Source organism: Diabrotica virgifera, chromosome 10 (genome assembly GCF_917563875.1).
Source record: "Diabrotica virgifera virgifera chromosome 10, PGI_DIABVI_V3a".
NCBI classification, from domain to species: domain Eukaryota; kingdom Metazoa; phylum Arthropoda; class Insecta; order Coleoptera; family Chrysomelidae; genus Diabrotica; species Diabrotica virgifera.
Window position 1 is genome coordinate 1,129,265 of NC_065452.1, and position 20,863 is coordinate 1,150,127.

A 20,863-nucleotide genomic window follows, 5' to 3' on the forward strand; every position below is an offset into this window, starting at 1 on the left:
CCTAGGGCGGCAATTGACCTAAACGCGGCCCTGCGCAGCATACAACGAACCCGACGTCATAACATCCACAAAGATCAGACGTCTGCACTGGATGGGGTGCTGTTTTACTATTTAGATTATCGTAAATTGTATTACAGCTGACAATTATTATTCTTTCTGCAAGTAGCAACAAAGTCACAAAACAAATGAGTGGTTTAGTGCCAGATTTTCAGATTTGCTTATGCCACAATTTTTGTCAACGGGATAATTTAAGGTCAAACTCGTAATCAAATTATGACTCAACAAAAAAGTCTTTAAGTTCAAACTTTGTAAATGTGGAGTAAGCAATGTTTTGATCAATGTTATTATACTCAGTGGCGTAGTGCCAAGTCAAGATAAATAAGAAATTATTTTTGATATACATAATAAATTATGTTTGCATAAAACAAAAATTATTTTATGTGAATAATGTGCTGACTTTTTTATGTTTGGAATTTTGTGGGGGCCCCCGGAATGTGGGGGCCCCGGGCAGCTGCCCAGCCTGCCCTCCCTTAAATCCGGCCCTGAGAGTGTATATAATGTATATAATTTATATATAGAATGTATATAATTTATTTAATTCGAAATACATTTTACTGCTGTCAGAAAACAGAAAAAAAATGTTTATTTGAAAAATAAACATTGTTTTTCGCTGAAATTAAATGTTCAAACTGCTAAGAGGCAGGTGGGTGGCAGCTTTAATATTGAATTTAAGCGAAAAACAATATTTATTTATCTAATAAACATTTTTACATGTTTTCGTAATATTTTATCTCGTAATATTTTCATAAATGAAATTATATTTTAGCTTTTTTTATTAGAAAATTTAATTAATTTCGATAGTCCATAGTTATTTCTCTATAACTTTTTTGATTAGAAAATTTAATTTATTTCTATAGTTAATATAGGTACACATAGTTTCAAAACTAATGCATCACCTAAATAATGCTAAATTTCATAGTTGATTTTTTCATGAACAGATTAACGGATTCCGCAAATTATTTTAGATTTTTTTTGATATTACACAGTTGGGCAAAGGTTTACTCAAACTTCATTTTTTAGTTATACCGGGTGGAAGAAAAGGAATAATTTTTTTGTTTTAAGTTTGAGACACCCTGTAGGAAGGAAAAGGTACAAAGGTGCGTATCCTTGGAAATTATGTTGTAGTCTCATATTTTTTGAACATTTAATTTTTTTAATTTATCTGATATCTTCAGACTCAAAGAAAATATACGGTTTTACTCTTTAACATGTGTTTTAACTAAAACATTACTAAACTAACAATAATAACTAACAACAAAACTCGAAAAACAGAAAGAAACATAACGTAAACTAATATCGCATGTTGTTGTTCCTATTCTAATAGCAGCTTAACATCGCCTAGGTATGCTATATATTAAGCAGGCAATTTGATTTTGGTCTATGGAGTTTCAGATAGTACTAACCATAGTTTCTATATATTGCAGGGAAACAGGAAAGGGCTGAAGAAGTCTGAATTGTGTACCCACAATATCCCATAAGTGATCAATAGGAGTCATGTCGAGACTGTGAGAAGGCCAATTCAATATCTGAATATTTACTTCACTTAAATATAAAATAACCACATGCGATACGCGAGGAGGCCATGTCTTATTATACACTAAGATGAACTTAGTTCCTATACAGGGTGTTTCATTGGGAAAGTAACATACAGTCGGAAAAATGAAAGAATACCCATGAAAGAACATATAAAACACGCTGTGTTTTCCTGTCGCCGTGTCACAAAGAAAATTTCCCAGCGCAAGTACATGTAATATTAATTATTACATGTACTTGCGCTGGCCAATTTTTTGTATGACACGGTGACAGGAAAATACAGCCTGTTTTATATGTTCGTTCATGGGTATTCTTTCATTTTTCCTACTGTACGTTAACTGTAGAAATAGGACACTTAGGTGGTCTCAAAGATACTATACTTAATGGGTCTTACTTTATCAATGACACAGATACTTAGTGTCTTATCTATTTTGCCATTTTCTTATTTGGTTCATAATTTTTTAACCACACTGTATATTTATTTTATATTGGGCACACAAATATTCTTTCAGGTGTACAATCAATTAATTTATTTACAATTATTGTAAAAAATCCAGGTCGGGATTAAAAATATTGGAAAAATATTCCGACCCAAAAACAACACCCTGTACATTAAATTTTGTTAAAATGGAGATTGCATTTGAAAAGAGAATGAAAAACAAATGTTAGTGGTATACTTTGAATTTTCGGCAAAATGATTTTTCTGGTCAAATTTGGAATTTGAATTCTGAAATTATGCGAATTGCGAGAGCTCGAAGTACTTAGAAAAAATTTAAATACCACTTACAACTTGTTACATAAACTGTATATTTATTTTATATTTAACACCGAATATTATTGAAAGTGCCCAATCAATTAATTTACAGTGGAACCTCGATAACTCGGATTAATCGGGACCGCGGCCGATCCGGGTTATCGAAAATCCGGGTTAGCCGGAGAATATGGTAAAAATTAATAAATAACCTCCATTATAATTACAAAAACATGAAACACATATGCACAGTACACATCTAAATTACGTATAGTTGTATAGAGTGTAGAGTTTTGTTCATTTCTTGGTAAAAAACGCAGTCATACTGTAGAGATGTACCGACACCATAATATGGTATCATAATATCATATTATGATGCTGCAATAAATTTATTTTAATGATTCGCCTCTATCAATCCTACCTAATGTTTCTAGTTTCTTTTCCATTGTCAGTACAACATTTTTACGTTTTGTTACCATTACGTAGACAAAAATCACGCAAACACAATCTGAAGCACGATTACAGAACGGAAGTGATTGATTAATACGACTGTACTACACACAATACGGTCACAAGGGACAATGTTGTTATTTAAGAACAGACTAAGACCATTGTTTTAAAAAAGAATTTTTAAATAGTCACCTCTATTTTAAACAATGCTAAGACAGTTTGACATAAATAAAGGAAAAGGAATACAGACAGGTGCCTGTTCTTTCCTATAAGCCGAGACGGTCGCTCTGCCTGCCGCCGTGTGCATGAATCATTTTTACTATTGTATATGTAGTTCAAATTACACAAATACACATTATCTCTCAAATATTATTTTGCCTACATACATTTTTATTTGATAAAATTGTTAAATTGTTTATTTGTTAAATTTTTGTCTGATGAAAATCGGTCCGGGTTAGCCGGACTTCCGGGTTATCGGGGGCCGACTTATCGGGGTTCCCCGATTGCGAAATTTATTAGTCGTTATACGGGCTCCGATACCTACCTTGAACCTACCAAAATATATAAGTAGTATGTAATACTTTTATTTACATAATTTATATTTATATTTACATAATATATTGTCTTCTTACTCTATGTTTTGTTGTATTTTTTCAATTCTAAATCATTTCAATTCAAAATCAAAATAATTTAATTTACATAAGTTAAATGTCAAAAGGTTAATCTGTTTAGTTAGACGATCTTCGCACATAATGACAAGCTGTCTCTGTGGCGCAGTTTTAATGCGAGAGAATCCCAATACAACGCAAATACCAGCCGCGTGGTAAGTTGGTTCGAATCCCAATAGAAACTTTTATTTTTTTATTTTTTTTTATACATTTTATGATTGTAAGTATATTTATTATATAATTTTATTTTCAGAAAATACGTATTTAGTTAAAAATTTTTCCGACAATTAATGTTCAGAAATCATTTGTGGCATTTTTAGTGTGTTTGTGTGTGTTTTATTTTTTTATTATTTTAATTTTTGGCACTGTTTTAATAAAAATGTTTGAGAAGTAGTAAGTATAAATTAATTTAATATTTAAATAAAATATAAATAAAAAGTATATTAATTTCGTTTATAATCATATAATCATATAATAGAAGTATAACTTCTTACGTGCGTACAAAGTACACACACATTCTTTTTTAAATATTTTTTAATCCGGCCCTGGATTTTTTTATAGTAATTATATTTACAATTATTGTAAATAAATTAAATGATTGGACACCTTAAGGAATATTCATTGTTAAATAAAAAATAAATAGAAAGTGTGGTTAACAAGTTGTAAGTCATATTTCAATTTTTTTCTGCTTCGAGCTTTCACAGTTCATATAATTTCAGAATTCAAATTCAAAATTTGACCAGAAAAATCATTTTACCGAAAATTCAAAGTATACCACTAAATTTAGTTTTTCATCTTCTATGCAAATGCAAAATCAATTTAAAAAAATTAATGTACAGGGTGTTGTTTTTGGGTCGGAACAGTTTTCCTTTAGTCCGGACGTGGATTTTTTACAATTTTAAAAAAATTATTCATTGTACACCTTAAATAATATTTGGGTGCCAAATATAAAATAAATATAAGTACGTGTGGTTGAAAAGTTATGAATCAAATAAGAAAATGGCAAAATAGATAAAACACCCAGTATCTTTTTGTTAATGAAGTAAGACCCATTAATTATGGTATTTTTGAGACCGCCTAAGTATCCTCTTTCTACAGTTAACGTACCTATGTTACTTTCCCAATGGAACACCCTATATATGTATAGTACGACAGGAACAAAGTGTTCAAAGAAAGAAACTATGTGTAATATACCTCTCGCTAATTAAAGACTAAAAGCAAAAAGACTAAAGCAAAAGAACCTAAAGCAGGGGCGTCATTTTAAATTTTTATTGGGAGGCGCAATATACAATACATTATACTATAGTAATAAAATTGATGTATTTTTTGTAAATTTGAGTCACCTGACCCTGTCAAATGACGCCCCTGACCTAACGACACCAAATCCGTATTTACTCTCAAGGAAGTTCTACCCCAAAACATCATAGAGCCTTCATTAAACTAAACAGTCTCGTCTATCTTATGCTGCGCTGTGTGCATATCGCTCACATGGTCGACAAATAACTCTTATAGGTGTCAATCAGAATTGTTTACGTTATGTGCCTTTCTTTTTTTGAAGTTTTGTTAACTGTTATTTTTTATTGTTAATTTAGTTTTGTTTCAGTTAAAACACATGTTAAAGAATAAATCCGTTTATTTTCTTTATTTCTAAATATATCAGGGACATTCAAAAAACAAAATGTTCACAAAACATAAGACTACAACACGATATTGATGTATCCTCACACTTGTACCATGTCCTCCCTACAGGGTGTCTCAAACTTAACATAAGAAAAACGTTTCTTTTCTTCCACCCATTCTTCTTTCCACAAAAAGAAGTTTAAGTAAACATTTACACAAGTGTGTAAATATCAAAGAAAAATCTAGAATAAAAAAAATTTGCGGAATCCGTTAATCTGTTCATGAAAAAATCAACTATGAAAATGAACATAATTTAGATGATGCATAACTTTTGAAACTATGTGTATTTATATAGACTACTTGATTAATAGTAGATAGTACAGAAGATATAATTAATTGTAATGCGATGTTGCGATGATCGTTATGGCTATCTAAGTTTGAAAATTTTTGTTGCCTACCCTGTGCCATTGTTACCTCTTTACTCAATAATGAGCCTCTTTTGGGATTTACGACATTTTTGAAACACGTTTATTATTCACCAATTATTTATAATAAAATTAGACATTTTTTGTTTCAGACTTGGTTCCTATTGATGAAAACGAAAACTTTGATTTTGACGAATATTGGGATTACAAACTAACACCACACAATCTACCTCTTTTAAAAAGCTCAAGACAAAACTATTTGGTTTCAGCAATCTACCAATATGAAGAAGTACAGATATTATAAAAATTTTAAAATATTTTTTACATCAATGTATTTTGTCTAACAATAGACATTTTGTTTTAGGATCTAGCAGTATCTTCCCTTAATGATGAAGAAGAAATATCAAATAATAGATTGCCGAAAAAAATACACGATGTAATCAGAAACAAAATTCCATGTGAAATGTGTAAATTAGGTATTTATAAGCCTAGTTTTGTGAAAACGTATATGTACAGGGTGTTTGGTAAAGAATCGGCCATAGCTTAACCTTAGATTTCTGAGGTTAAAATAGGTCGATTTAAGCTAACTTACCTTAGTACGAAAGTTGATAATCGAAATACTGGGTCTCCAAGTTCAACTTTTATTTTATTTATTCTTGAATATTTCCTGACACGCATTGGATAACAACACGAAATTTGGTACGTGGGGGTTTTTTGGGACGAGAAATCTTAATTCCATACCAAAAATTATACAGGGTGTTTCATTAATAATTGTCCATATAGTAAGTGGACAAACCTTAGCACAAAATATCAAGATTTAACCTAAAACACTTAAATAAAATGTGGTTTCTTACTGAGTTATAGGGTGTTTTAATTAAAAATTTAAAAACTATTTTTGCTCAGAATTTTAAAACTATTCGACTTATCCTTTTCATACTTGGCAGAAAGTGTGACTACTATACACTCTACTAAATTATGATAAACAAACGTTTCTAGCTACTATCAGAGGCGTACGACAGGGGATAGTGAATGGTTGGCCCTTCTCAAATTCTACGCCACTGAAGGAATTATCATTTTAGTGCCATTTTTAGATTCTCCAATACTTTCTACGTAAACAATATACTCCTCATTGGTAACGATAAAGTCATTAGTTTTCGAGATATTTGAAGTTAAATATGAAACGGCACAGTTATTTTGATTAATAATTTATGCTATGATTCATATGATTAAAATTTAAAAATTATTTGTACCCAGTACTTTAAAACTGTTTGGCGCATCCTTATCATACTTGGCAGAAAGTGTAGGTACTGTTCACCCTACTAAATTAAGATAAATAAACGTTTCCAGCTACTACCAGAGGCGTACGACGGGGGATAGTGGCTGGTTGACCCTTCCCAAATTCTACGCCACTGACGAAATTGCTATTTTAGTGCAATTTTTTGATTTTTCAATGCTTCTTCTGTAAATAATATACTCTTCATTCGTAACGATAAAATGATTAGTTTTCGAGATATTTGAAATTAAAAATGAAGCGACACAAAACATTAATCAAAATAACTGTGTCGTTTCATTTTTAACTTTAAAGATCTCGAAAACGAATGACTTTATCATTGCGAGTGAAGAGTATATTATTTTCATAGAAAGTATTGGAGAATCCAAAAATTGAACTAAAATAAAAATTCCGCCAGTGGCGTAGAATTTGGAAAGGATCAACCATTCACTTTCCCCCGTCGTACGCCTCTGGTAATAGACAGAAACGTTTGTTTAACAGAATTTAGTAGTTTGTATAGTACCTATACTTTCTGCCAAGTATGAAAATGATACGTCGAATAGTTTTAAAATGCTGAGCAAAAATATTTTTTAAATTGTTAGATAAAACACCTTGTAACTCATTAAGGAACCACATTTTATTTAAGTAATTTAGGTTAAATCTTCGTATTTTGTACTAAGATTTCTCCAGTTACTATATCGAGAATTATTAATGAAACACCCTATACATATATTACCCAGAGGGCGCCACATACGTCTTTCAGCGCTCATTTAATACGTTCAATTTTTTTTATCCCCCACTCTACATAATTTTGAAGTCAAAACTTTTATTCGACTATGTATTATTTTTACTCAAATAAGGTATACTACATTTTTTGTCTCGATAAACTCAACCGTTTTTGAGATAAACGCATTTTAAATCAACGATGCAAAATTCAATTTTTTGTATTTCATTGTAGTTACTAAAAACCATTTGACATATCCTTGTCATACTTGGCAGCAAGTGTAGGTATTCTACACCCTACTAAATAATTATGTTAAACAGACGTTTCTGGTTACTACCAGTGGCGTACGATACGGCGAGGGAAAGTGAATGGTTGACCCTTCCCAAATTCTACGCCACTGGCGGAATTGCTATTTAAGTGCAATTTTTGGATTCTCCAATACTTTCTATCCAATAATATACTTTTTATTCGTAACGATAGTCATTAGTTTTCAAGATATTTCAAATTAAAAACGAAGTGGCATAATACATTATTCAAAATAACTGCCGTTTCATTTTTAACTTCAAATATCTCGAAAACTAATGACTTTCTCGTTACGAATGAAGAGTACATTATATACAATGTATGTCATACAAAGTATTGGTGAATCTAGAAATTATGCTAAAATAGCAGTCCCGTCAGTGGCGTAGAATTTGGGAAGGCCGTTCACTTTCCCCTCTTGTACGCCTTTGGTAGTGGTCAAAAACGATTATTTAACATTTTTTTTTTGGAGGTCGTCTGACATATGTCTCCGATGGCACTGCAGCCTCATGGGCTTATGGTGCCAACCATCCTACCTTTTATGTCACCCAATCCACAAGCTTGGTTCCACGTACCAAATTGTACATCCCTAGCATGGGTTGGGTGGTATATTCTGCTGGACTTAATTTTGGTTGTCCATAAATAGCCTGCCTCTTGTGATCCAAAGCCTCACAATCGTACAGTACATGATATGCTGTTTCAGTTCCCCTATTGCACAGTCTGCAGTTAAGGTTCCCTTCGTACAGCCCAATTATATTCAGGTGTCCTTTCAGGGCACAGTGAATCCGTTAGAAGACCTGTAATTATGCGGAGCTGACTCCTATGTAATTTTATTAGTTCCTCAGCTCTCCGTTTTGAGGGTTCCCTTATTAGGGGCCTCCCATGTCGCTGGCCAGGTACGTTCCCCCAGTATTCTTTGTGTTTGTTTTTGACCCATTCCCTGACTTGTCCCCTAATTATTGTTTTAGGTACTCCTAGAGCAGGTTCTGGGCCAAAATGTGAAGTTGATGAACCGTTCCTTGCCAGCTCATCTGCTTTCTCATTACCGTCTATCCCGGTGTGTCCTGGCACCCAGAATAAAGTTACACTCTTTCTTTCGGCCAGTTCTTCCAGTTCTTGTCGGCATTCCCATACCAGCCTTGACGTCACTTTCGGGCTCATTAGTGCCTTCAGTGATGCTTGGCTGTCTGTGAGTATATTGATCCATCTATTTTCATAGGCCCTCAAGTTGTTCATTGTGACACACTGCAGAATTGCGTACATTTCCGCTTGAAACACAGTTGTGTATGTTCCTAGTGAGAAACTGAGTCCTACATTCTCTGTTTCACTAAAAATACCGGCTCCAGTGCCTTCATCGGTTTTTGATCCGTCCGTATACCAGATCGTTCCCCTGATTTTGCTACGGATGCTGTTCCACTTCCTTCGGTCATTGATTTCTATTCCGAAGTTCCTATTAAATGTGTATTTTGGTACCATGTGGTCAGTGTATGTATCAGATATACTTACCCCACCTTGGTTCCAAATCTGATTATGCCCAAGGTTCTCGTATTTATCCCTTGGTTTTCCTTGCAGCCTGTATGCTCCCAGCCTCGCTTCCCCTTTGATAAATATATCAAGAGGGGGTAGGTCTAACAGGGTTTCCAGTGCGGCCGTCGGTGTTGTTTTTATTGCTCCCGTTATTCCCAAGCATGCAAGTCTTTGTATCCTGCTTATCTTGTTTATAGCGGTTCTTTGCTGCATCTTTGTCCACCATACCAAGGATGCATATGTTATCATGGGTCTCACTATCGTCGTATATGTCCAGTACGCCATTTTCGGACAGAGTCCCCATGTTTTTCCATGTGTGCGTCTGGTCAGCAATAATGTCGCCTCCGCTCTTTTAATCACTCTGTCAAGCTGTCGGTTCCAGGTAAGTTCTGGGTCCAGTATAACCCCTAGATACTTTACCTCTTTAGACAGCTCCAATTGTTCACCATTAAGGATCAGAGGCCCTAAGTCCTCCAGCTTCCTTCTTCTGGTGAACGCAATTGTGACTGTTTTGGAAGGACTGACTCTCAGCCCTTCTTCCTCAGTCCATTTGGTGACAATATTAAGGGCCTGCTGCATGCGTTCCCTTACTATGTTTTGGAATTTTCCCTGGACAAGGACTACCAAGTCGTCTGCATAGCCCAGGGTTTCATGGCCGTTCAATTCCAGGGACTCAAGCAAATCGTCCATGACAAGGTTCCATATTAGCGGGGACAGAACACCTCCCTGCGGACACCCTCGTCGGACCTGGGCGATAATGCTCTCCCCAGAATGGACGTATATACGAGTCTCTGTTGTAGCATGTGGTCTATCCACTTGCAACAAATTTCATCGATCCCTTTTCTCCTCGATGCTCTTGAGATTGTTTCTAAGGATATGTTATTGAACGCTCCTTCTATGTCCAAAAAGGTCGCTAATAGTACCTCCTTGTGCTTGAGAGCATATTCAGCTTTTTCTACAAGCTCATGTAATGCTGTCTCTGTTGACATTCCTGCTCTATATGCATACTGGTTCTTATGTATGGGTCTGTTTTCCAATACGCCATCCCGTATATGCCTATCTAGCAGTTTTTCTAGCGTCTTAAGCAGAACAGACATAAGACTTATTGGTCTCAAAGACTTTGCCCCATCCTGTCCAGTTTTTCCAGGTTTTGGTAAAAAAGTTACTCTGATCATTCTCCATGCCTTTGGAATATATCCTAGAGCCAAACTGCTCCGAAGCACTGTACATTATTTAACATAATTTAATAGGGTGTACAGTATTTACCTACACTTTCTGCTAAGTGTGATAAGTATAATATGTCAAATAATTTTAAAGCACCGGGTACAAATAATAGTTCCGAATATTTTAAATAAAGAATAAATTATTAAAAAAAAATAAAACTTTTTGACATATCCGTGTCATACTTGGTAGAAAGTGTAGGTGCTAGAGACCCTACTAAATTATGTTAAATAATCGTTTCTGTCTACTACCAGAGGCGTACGACAGGAGGAAGTTAATGGTTGACCCTTCCCAAATTCTATGCCACTGACGGAACTGCTATTTTAGCATAATTTTCAGATTCTCCAATACTTTATATGTAAATAATGTACTCTTCACTCGTAACGATAATGTCATTAGTTTTCGAGATATCCGAAGTTAAAAGTAAAACGGTACAGTTATTTTGTTTTGTATTATGCCCCTTCGTTTTTAACTTTAAATATCTCGAAAACTAATAACTTTATCGTTACGAATGAAGACTATATTTTTTACATAGAAAGTATTGGCGAATCGAAAAATTGGAATAAAATAGCAATTGCGTCAGTGACGTAGAATTTGGGAAGGGTAAACCAGTCACTTTCTCCCGTCGTACGCCTCTGGTAGTGACCAGAAACGTTTGTTTAACATACTTTATTAGGGTGTACAGTATCTACACTTGCTGCCAAGTATCTATGACAAGGATACATCAAATGGTTTTTAGTAACTTCAATGAAATGCAAAAAATTCAATTTTGCATCGTGGATTTAAAATGCGTTTATCTCGAAAACGGTTGAGTTTATTGAGATGAATGTAGTATACATTTTTTATGTAAAAAATAATGGGGGAATAAACATTTTGATCTCAAAATTATGTAGAGCTGGGGGATAAAAATATTGAACGTATTAAATGAGCGCTGAAAGATGTATGTGGCGCCCTTTGGGTAATATATAATTTTTGGTATGGAATTTAGATTTTTCGTCCCAAAAAACCCGCACTTACCAAATTTTGTGTTGTTATCCCATACCTATCAGGAAATATTCAAAAATAAATAAAATAAAAGTTCAACTTGGAGACCCCGTATTTCGGTTATTATCAACTTTCGTACTAAGGTCAGTTAGCTTAAATCGACCTATTTTAACATCAGAAATCTAAGGTCAGGCTATGGCCCATTCTTTACCAAACACCCTGTATATAGGACGAAGCAGGAACGGCCTATTAGAAATATCTCGAGAACTAAAGACAAACACAATCATGAAAATTGGAATGAAGGGGTTTTGAAGAGTGATCTATTTAATGAAAATATTTTCATATATTTGCTACTTCCAGTTATACCGGAAGTTGCTTATAACTTCGCTATAGGTTTTGTAATATTATACAGCGTAGTTTCAAAGATTGATAATTACGTTTTTTTACTAATCTGTGAATTTAGCAATTTGACGTCAAAAACTCTATTTATGTTTAAATGATTTTTAATATAGTCTACTATGGTTAAAAATTATTAGTATAGCTAAATGTTGAATTTTAGTATAGAGGGTTGGTCGAAACTCGGAATGAGTATTTTCTGAGTTTTCTTACCTGTACCCTGTATTTTAGTATTGTAATGAAATGGTATTTTATGGTCTTTTTTGTTTCTTAAGCATTCCCTATACCTAACTGCTTTAATTTGTGCTTAAATTGTTATCGCACCAACAATCTGAACCACGTAGGTATTTTGATAGCTCAAACATTATTGGTAATTTTAAGGATCAGTCTAGATTAATATGTCGTATTTATTTCCGAAAAATTATTTGTGATTTAATATTTTCACGGCCAACCTAATAAAATTTTCTCGTATTTTTGTTGCAATTAATGTTTGGCCCGAATCACCAATGACTTACAAATTAAAGCAGTTAGGCATAGGGAATACTTATAAAATAAAATAATACCATAAAATAAAATTTCATTACAATACTAAAATACAGGATGTTCTACTTAAGAAAACTCAAAAAATACTCATTCCGAGTTTCGACCAACCCTGTATACTAAAATTAAAAAATTAGCTATGCTAACAATTCTTAGTAGACTATAGTAGACTATATCAAAAATCATTAGAACATAAACAGAGTTTTTAATGTCAAACTACTACAACTCTACAGAGTGTGAATGCTGCTATGAAATTAAGAAAAAAGAGGTAAATAAAATAATTATCTTTTAAACTACCCTGTATAACATTACAAAACCTCATATTTTAAGAAAGAAGATATCGAGAAGAAACCAAAAATGTAAAAATATACAGAGTGTCCCATTTAAAAAAACGAAGTTATTAGCAACTTCCGGTGTAACCGGAAGTAGCAAATATATGAAAATATTTTCATTAAATAGAGCACTCTTCAAACCCTCTTCATTCAAATTTTCATGATTCTGTTGCCTTTAGTTCTCGAGATATTTCTAATAGGTCGTTTATCTGCCTCACCCTGTATACATGTACCAGGTATCTAAAAAATAATTCTAACGGAAAAAAATGTAAAGGTTCGAACCAACGACGCGTGTTGAGTCGCGCTTCACCATTTAACCAATTTTAACGTCGGTAAAGAGATATAGAAAACATATAATAGTGCAAAGGAAAGAAAACACAGTTAGCACCCCTTGTTACTGTGCAATTAATAAATATTTACTTTTTGATGAAATCTGTCGTACCCAGAGTAAGCACAGTACGCCACCAGCGTGGGCAGTAGAAATTTTATTAAGTTGATTAATTTTCATACAATGATAAACATCTTAACACAACGTGGTGGTTCCACTACATAGTAAAATTACCACGGCACTGCATGATCGTAGCTCCGTCGGAAGGGTCGACGCTTTAGAACATGTGTGTTAAATTCCTTTGAAACGTGTCATTATACCGACAATTAACGGGAATAAACGCGCCACAGGCAATAAAAATAGGGTTCAGCATTAGCCTAAGGATGATAAATAACACATTTTGAGAGAAATTTCGCTATTTCACGTTATGTTAACTCCCGTCTTCAGTTACATTTTTCTATTTCGCAAAGTGCGCACCAAAACGGTTGGTCGGATTTCGTTTTCATAGAAAGAGATAAAAACTGAAGACGGAAATTAACGCAACGTGAAATAGCGAAATTTTTCTCAAAATTTGTTACTTATGAACCTTCAGCTAATACCGAACCCTAATTTATGGCCCCTATGAAGCGGTGCGTTTTCCCCGTGAATTGTCGTTAAAATGACACGGTACAAAGTAATTTAACATAAAGTTACTAAAAAGTCCACCATTCCGACGGAACTACGATCAATGCCGTAGTAAATTTACTATGTATTGGTCTAACCACGTTGTGTTAAGATTTTTATCAGTATATGAACTAACTAACTTAATAAAATGTCTACGGCCCGCACTGGTGGTGTACCGTCCCTACTCTGGGCCCGACCGATTTTATCAAAACAAATATACAGAGTGTTTCATTAATAATTGTCCATATAGTAACTGGAGAAACCTTAGCGCAATATACGAAGATTTAACCTAAAACACTTAAATAAAATGTGGTTCCTTACTGAGTTACAGGGTGTTTTATCTAAACATTTAAAAATTATTGTTGCTCAACATTTTAAAACTATTCGACGTATCATTTTCATACTTGGCAGAAAGTATAGGTACTATACAAACTACTAAATTCTGTTAAACAAACGTTTCTAGCTACCACCAGAGGCGTACGACAGGGGATGGTGAATGGTTGACCCTTCTCAAATTCTACGCCACTGGAGGAATTACTATTTTAATGCCATTTTAAAATTCTCCAATACTTTCTACGTAAATAATATACTCTTCCTTGGTAACGATAAAGTCATTAGTTTTCGAGATATTTGAAGTTAAATATGAAACGGCACAGTTATTTTGATTAATTTATATGATTCAAATATGATTAAAATTTAAAAATTATTTGTACCCAGTACTTTAAAACTATTTGGCGTATCCTTATCATACTTGGCAGAAAGTGTAGGTCCTGTACACCCTACTAAATTAAGATAAATTAACGTTTCTAGCTACTAACAGAGGCGTACGACAGGGGATAGTGGCTGGTTGACCCTTCCCAAATTCTACGCCACTGACGAAATTGCTATTTTAGTGTAATATTTTGATTTTGCAATATTTTTTATGTAAATATTATACTCTTTATTCGTAACGATAAAATGATTAGTTTTCGAGATATTTGAAATTAAAAATGAAGCGGCACAATACATTAATCAAAATAACCGTGTCGTTTCATTTTTAACTGCAAACATCTCGAAAACTAATAACTTTATCGTTATAAATGAAGAGTATATTATTTTCATAGAAAGTATTGGAGAATCAAAAAATTTAACCAAAATAGCAATTTCGCCAGTGGCGTAGAATTTGGAAAGGGTCAACCATTCACTTTCCCTCGTCGTACGCCTCTGGTAATAGCCAGAAACCTTTGTTTAACATAATTTAGTAGTTTGTAAAGTACCTATACTACCTACCAAGTATGAAAAGGATACGTCGAATAGTTTTAAAATGCTATACAAAAATAGTTTTTAAATTTTTAGATAAAACACCCTGTAACTCAGTAAGGAACCACATTTTATTTAAGTGTTTTAGGTTAAATCTTCGTATTTTGTGTCAAGGTTTCTCCAGTTATTATATGGACAATTATTAATGAAACACCCTGTATTTATTAATCGCACAGTAATATGGGATTTTAACCGTGTTCTCTTTCCTTTGCACTATTATATTATACATATTTTCTAACTCTCTTTGTCAACATTTAAATTGGTAAATTGGTGAAGCACGCCTCAACATGAGTCGTTGATTCGAACCTTAAGAGACTCATTAATATTCAGCTCAGCGGACTGCTATTGTTGGAGGTGTGAAATTACATGGAAATTGGAAATTACATGGGATGTGTGAATAACAAGGAATCATTTAATAAAACAGGTGATCCCTTGTTTATAGAATTCCACACCTCCAAAAATAGCAATCCCACTGAGCTATGAGTCTCTTAGATCGTTGGTACTACTTTAAATGTACTATTGTAGGTATAGGACTATTAAGAAACCATCTCGATAGTGGAGACTCTATGGAAGAAATTAGAAATAAGGTTATCAAATTATGTGTAACGCTAAAAATTGAAACTGAAAAAGTATGTGCGGGATTCTTTGATGTTTTTGGGCCCGAACTTGTTCCCGCATTCAATGCTTCTACTTTAGGTGAGTAAGTTAGTAAGAGTACCATACTTTCACGCGGACGGCGAGGATTCAAATCCCACATGTGTTTTCTTTGTTACAATAATTAAATATTAAATTTTGAAATTATTCAGATTATCCCCACATAAAAAATCACAATCATCCAGAAAATATCTCCGTGGCCACTAATCAGTCGATTGGGAAAAGTCACACTGGATCGAAAAATGGACCAATGACATGATTCCCTATTATGCTTGGGAACAAGCCATTCTCAAAAAAATGTTAATCTTGATGTTCCATTTCCATTTTGACAGAATTCTAAACGTCGATATTAATCCCCAGGGAATTGTTCGGTGGATTTATGTAGTTTATGTAGGGACGGTATTACGGTATCCATGACTTTTCAAAACTGTTACCTATTGTATAATCTTGAAAGTCCATACTGTTCTCCGAGCCGAGATGTTGTATCATCTTTCGGGGGAATTTAACAAGTCGGAATGTCAGCTTGGTCTGGAAAGTAGCCCCTTAGACCATCCTCCGATTAGACGATTACCTATCTGAGTTAGATAGGGTTGTGACTTGTGTTTTCTGCTAAGTCGTTATTGACATCTTTATTCCATTTTCTAAGTTTTAAATGCCATTTCTTGGCGTTTCTCAGGTTTGAGATTTCATCTCTTGTTTCTTACATCATTTGTAGGGAAGTAGTTAGTAATAACACAATATTTGAAGTATAAAAATAGAGAACTGCAGCACAGAATTCTAAGTTAGGACAAGGGTGTCCGTAAAGAAAGGCCACATGGCCGCCACGGCGTAGGCCGAGGCCCACTAGAGGCACGTACGGTGCTCGTCGAGACTAGAGAGTCAGAGAGAGCTTCGGTATCATCTCATTGTATTGATTTGCGTGTAAAGATAAAATGCTTTGTGGAAATGCTATCAATGAGTGTCCCCGTTTAGGATTTTGTCCTCTTCAGGGTTTGTGATGAATGTATTGTGTGGATCGCAAAAGCAAACAGTCCGAAAAACGCACTGGGGCAAGTGTGGTGTTCCTGGTGTTCCTGGGTTATGCCGGACGGTGGTGTCCAGAAGGCTACAAGACAACAGAGAAGAAAGCTTGATGGAGTTGTTGTTGGTTCCATAGACATTTACGTGTACTGTCCGTGCTTTGCTCTCGACCATTCTCCCTAGAAACCATTGTACAACAACAGGTAGGCCTGCGTCCCTCGTCGGCGGTCAGGAGGTGGCTTTTGAGCGCAGCGTGGACAGTGTGAGTTAGAGTGGTGAAAATAGTTGCGGCCATTTTCTTGGGACGAACAGGTATAATTGTGCAATGAAGTTGGGAAACCGCAAAAAACCAACTTCTCCCTGTTCGGGGTAGGGAAGAGGATATGTTATAGGTGGGTGCGGTAGGCTAACGGGGTAGCCTCGAGGATGTTTTCGTATTCTACTGGGAGTTCGTCAATGCATGTTTGCATTAGAGCAGACGGTGGGTGAATCTTTTTTCGCTTGGGCTTTGCGTGGTAGAATACGTGGCCAGAAGATGAACAGGAACATTTAAGAGATTCTTGTGTGTCGGAGGGGGGATCGTTGATTACTTTGGTTGTGAAGTTCCTGTTCAGAGAGTTTATTCTCTCGATAATTGTGGGTATGTTTGAGAGGTTATGGATTTCGTTTGAGGGATATCTCCAGTGCTCGTAGTTGCATCTACGCAAGATTCTCCGTTCCACTCGCAACAACCTCTCTTTCTTTGCTCTAGTGCATAGAGAGTAGAGGCATGATTTGTACTCAATGACGGGTCGAATATAGGTCTTGTAAGTGTGTAAGAGAGTCTTCTTGTGTGTCTTGCCAATACGTCCTGAGAGTGGGTTGAGAAGTCTGGCTCTGTTCCTTACCCTATCTAAAATTACAAGAATCTACAGGTCGAGCAATTCTCGTAAATTTCACGATTGCGAGCCACGCTTCACGCAACCGTGTTTGCGTACTTGTGTTTCGAGTTGCGTGGTCGTGCGGAGTTATATTTACCAAATTTAAATATAATCGTTTCTACTGATTCATAATAATATGAAGGTATACTATTCTCAATATGGCTACTGGGTGTAAAAGATAAATCTTATTCTATCTGTTCTTCATGAGTTTTAGATAATTTTAGTTGTATTTCTTTGTAATTTTGTGTTGTACAAAGATTAATTTAACATCTTCTCTGGAAGTATTAATTTAGAAAGATAATATGCTTCATTGGTGTTGTGTTTTGAAGTGTGAAATGCAAAGTAATTGTAAAGTCAAGATAAAGTTCACTTTTAAACTGAACTAAATAAGGTATCTGAGAGACAACAATGGTTAAATGCAATACAATGTACAGGTTTTACTAGCGAAATGAAAATTTTCCTGTCCTGTCTGCTGTAATCATTTTATATCTGGTAAGTTACAATTACAACAGTAACGATTTTTGAAGATGTTAACATTTTAATCTTATAGGAAAATAGGAAAACCAGCCGACTTAATCGATAATAACAATCTCCAGATTCCTTCAATAAATATGGGCTATAAACACAATGAAATAAGTTCCCCAAAATCTAAAATGGAGTGGTATCAAAGGAGAATTAAAGGAAAAAATATTCATATTGAAATTATTTATAAGGCACTGGACTGTCTTAAATTCTACAATAATACTAGGTGGGTAAATGATTTTAGACATTTTTCATTAAGAGTAGATTAAGATTAAGTAGATTTTCATTCAGTAGATTTAAGACTTGTTTACACGGGTAGAGTAATGATGCAAGTACTTGATAGAGTAGAGTAACTCTACCTGTAAAAATGCTCAGCACAGTAGAATAGCTGGTAGAGTGTATAGTTGGAGTTAAAGTAGAGTGACTAGCAACCTATGGCAAAGTAACTACTCTATGACCACCACTACTGCCAAAATGTCTACTCGGCTGCACACTCTACCCATGGAACACGCTCAATTATGGCAGAATAGAGTAGGTAGGAGAGTACATGGGGGCGCTGTCATTCTGGCTGGAATTGTGTTTTGTGTAAATAGTGAAAATGAAGTTCACCGAAGATGAAACTTAAAAACTTGTAGAGCTATAATACGGCGAATACCAGTGTTTATGGAATTTAGGTAGTGTATACTACAGAAATAAAAGTTTGCAGCAAGCTGCGGAGGATGAAATCGTCGAAAGAATGGCAAAGGGGGCTTTGGAGTAAACGAGCTTAAGCAAAAAATTAAGAATTTAAGGTGCACTTATAATCAAGAGTGTTTAAAAATACAAAAATCGGTTTCACTATACTAGCATCAGTACTATACTTGTACTCTCCTCATGTGAATGGTATCAAGCCATTTTTGGTTGAGTACTACCGCTACTCTACTCTCCTCAAAACTCTACCCATGTAAACAAGTCTTTGGAAACTGGAAAATGAGGTAGTTAGTAGAGTAGTACTAGAGTAAAATATACTGGTTTAGCAAATTACAATGTTTTAAGTTAATACAGTAGTGATCAACAGGTAGCCAAAACGTGTTCCAAGATTGCCACTGTAATTTTGAATATTTTTTCGAGGTATTTGGCACACGTATTCGTAAAATAATAAAGAATGGCGGTACAGAGCCCAATTTGAAAAATATATTAATATGTGGAAATTACTCTGTAATTATACAATATTTAAAAAACGAGCCTGTACCGCCATTAAGAAGAACAAAAAAATACACTTTCTTCAAATAAACTTTTTTATCCGATGCCTAGATTTTGTGTAATTTTGGAACTACTAATGAAATAAAACATTTTAGTAGTTCCAAAATAACACAAAATCGGATAAAAAAGTTGTATTTGAAGAAAGTGTATTTTTTTGTTCTTCTTAATGGCGGTACAAGCTCGTTTTTTTTATATTGTATTTAATTACAGAGTAATTTCCACATATTAATATATTTTTCAAATTGGGCTCTGTACCGCCATTCTTTATTATATTAAGAATATGTGTGCCAAATATCTCGAAAAAATATTCAAAATTACAGCCACAATCTTGGAACACATTTTCGCTACCTGTTGATCGATACTGTTTCCTCTTAAGATAGTTTTAATAGTTATTTATGATATAAGTATTAAAAGCACAATTTTAAGACGCGCATGTGAAAGTTAACTTGAAAAAATAATTTTATTAATGTTTTGACTTCCACATCAGATGTCATTGTCAAAATACAAAATATTCATTATTATTAGGTTTATTCTAGCAAACAGTTAAACTAGTCAAAAACCGTCAGCAAACAGTTGGTCAGTAAAAGAACATAATACAGTCACCAGTGCGATCCCCTCTACTCGCGCTGGTCCACTATTCGCTGATGGTTTCAAACTGTTTGAAACTGATGCTAGAACAAACCTATTATTATTATGCATATCATTATCTGTAAATAATATTTCTTCTGATTGTTAATTGTAAAGGATAGAAAAATTACCATTTATTTTATTTTTTTTTAGAATCAGCTGAGAGAAGTGGTCTACAAAAAACCAGGAAGGAAACGGAATATGGCTACGAAAGGCAAAAGAAAGGTTTACAAAGCAAATGTGACACATTTTTCTGAAATATTTAGGAATATCAGTAAATTGCATTAAAAAAATGTATGAAAAGATTTTGTTCAATAAAAATGTTTATATTTATCAAGGATGTATTATTTGGTATGGCCACATATCGTCAGTGATGTAATAATACATCCTATCTGTTTTTTTTTCATGAGTTTTGTGAGAGAGACTAAAAACTTGTCTTAGGGTCACCTCCTGTTTTCATATGATATTTTTTGACTTGTTTTGTAGTAAATTAAACTATCTATGAACTACAAAACAAGTCAAAACTTACATATGAACACAGGAGGTGACCTTAAAACATGTTTTTCCATCTCTCATACAAAACTCATGAAAAAACAGATAGGAGGTATTGTCACATCAGCAAGGATGTACAGTGATGAGTGCCCTAATAACCGGCAAAATATGGGCAACATATTTAGTTGTGAGATAAAAAGAAATGAAACTAGTCGAGCTGGGAAATTTAGCGAAATTAACCTTTAAATTTACGTTATATTGATCCCACCTTTACACATATCGGAGGAGTATGTCA

General features: G+C 34.2%; 1 protein-coding gene and 1 long non-coding RNA gene across 2 annotated transcripts in view; both read left to right on the forward strand.

The window, feature by feature from the left end:
• LOC114343276 (sphingomyelin phosphodiesterase-like) overlaps nt 1-20,863 on the forward strand; it is a 239,938-nt gene that overhangs the window by 58,170 nt on the left and 160,905 nt on the right. The window contains exons 2-4 of the mRNA XM_050641444.1: nt 5,660-5,796; nt 5,872-5,983; nt 15,617-15,787. Coding sequence (XP_050497401.1) covers nt 5,660-5,796; nt 5,872-5,983; nt 15,617-15,787 — 420 coding nt within the window. The remainder of the gene's footprint in view (nt 1-5,659; nt 5,797-5,871; nt 5,984-15,616; nt 15,788-20,863) is intronic.
• On the forward strand, nt 15,828-20,409 carry LOC126878622 (uncharacterized). Its single transcript, XR_007695713.1, has 3 exons — nt 15,828-18,177; nt 18,236-18,433; nt 20,230-20,409. It is a non-coding gene; the product is annotated as an uncharacterized LOC126878622 (long non-coding RNA).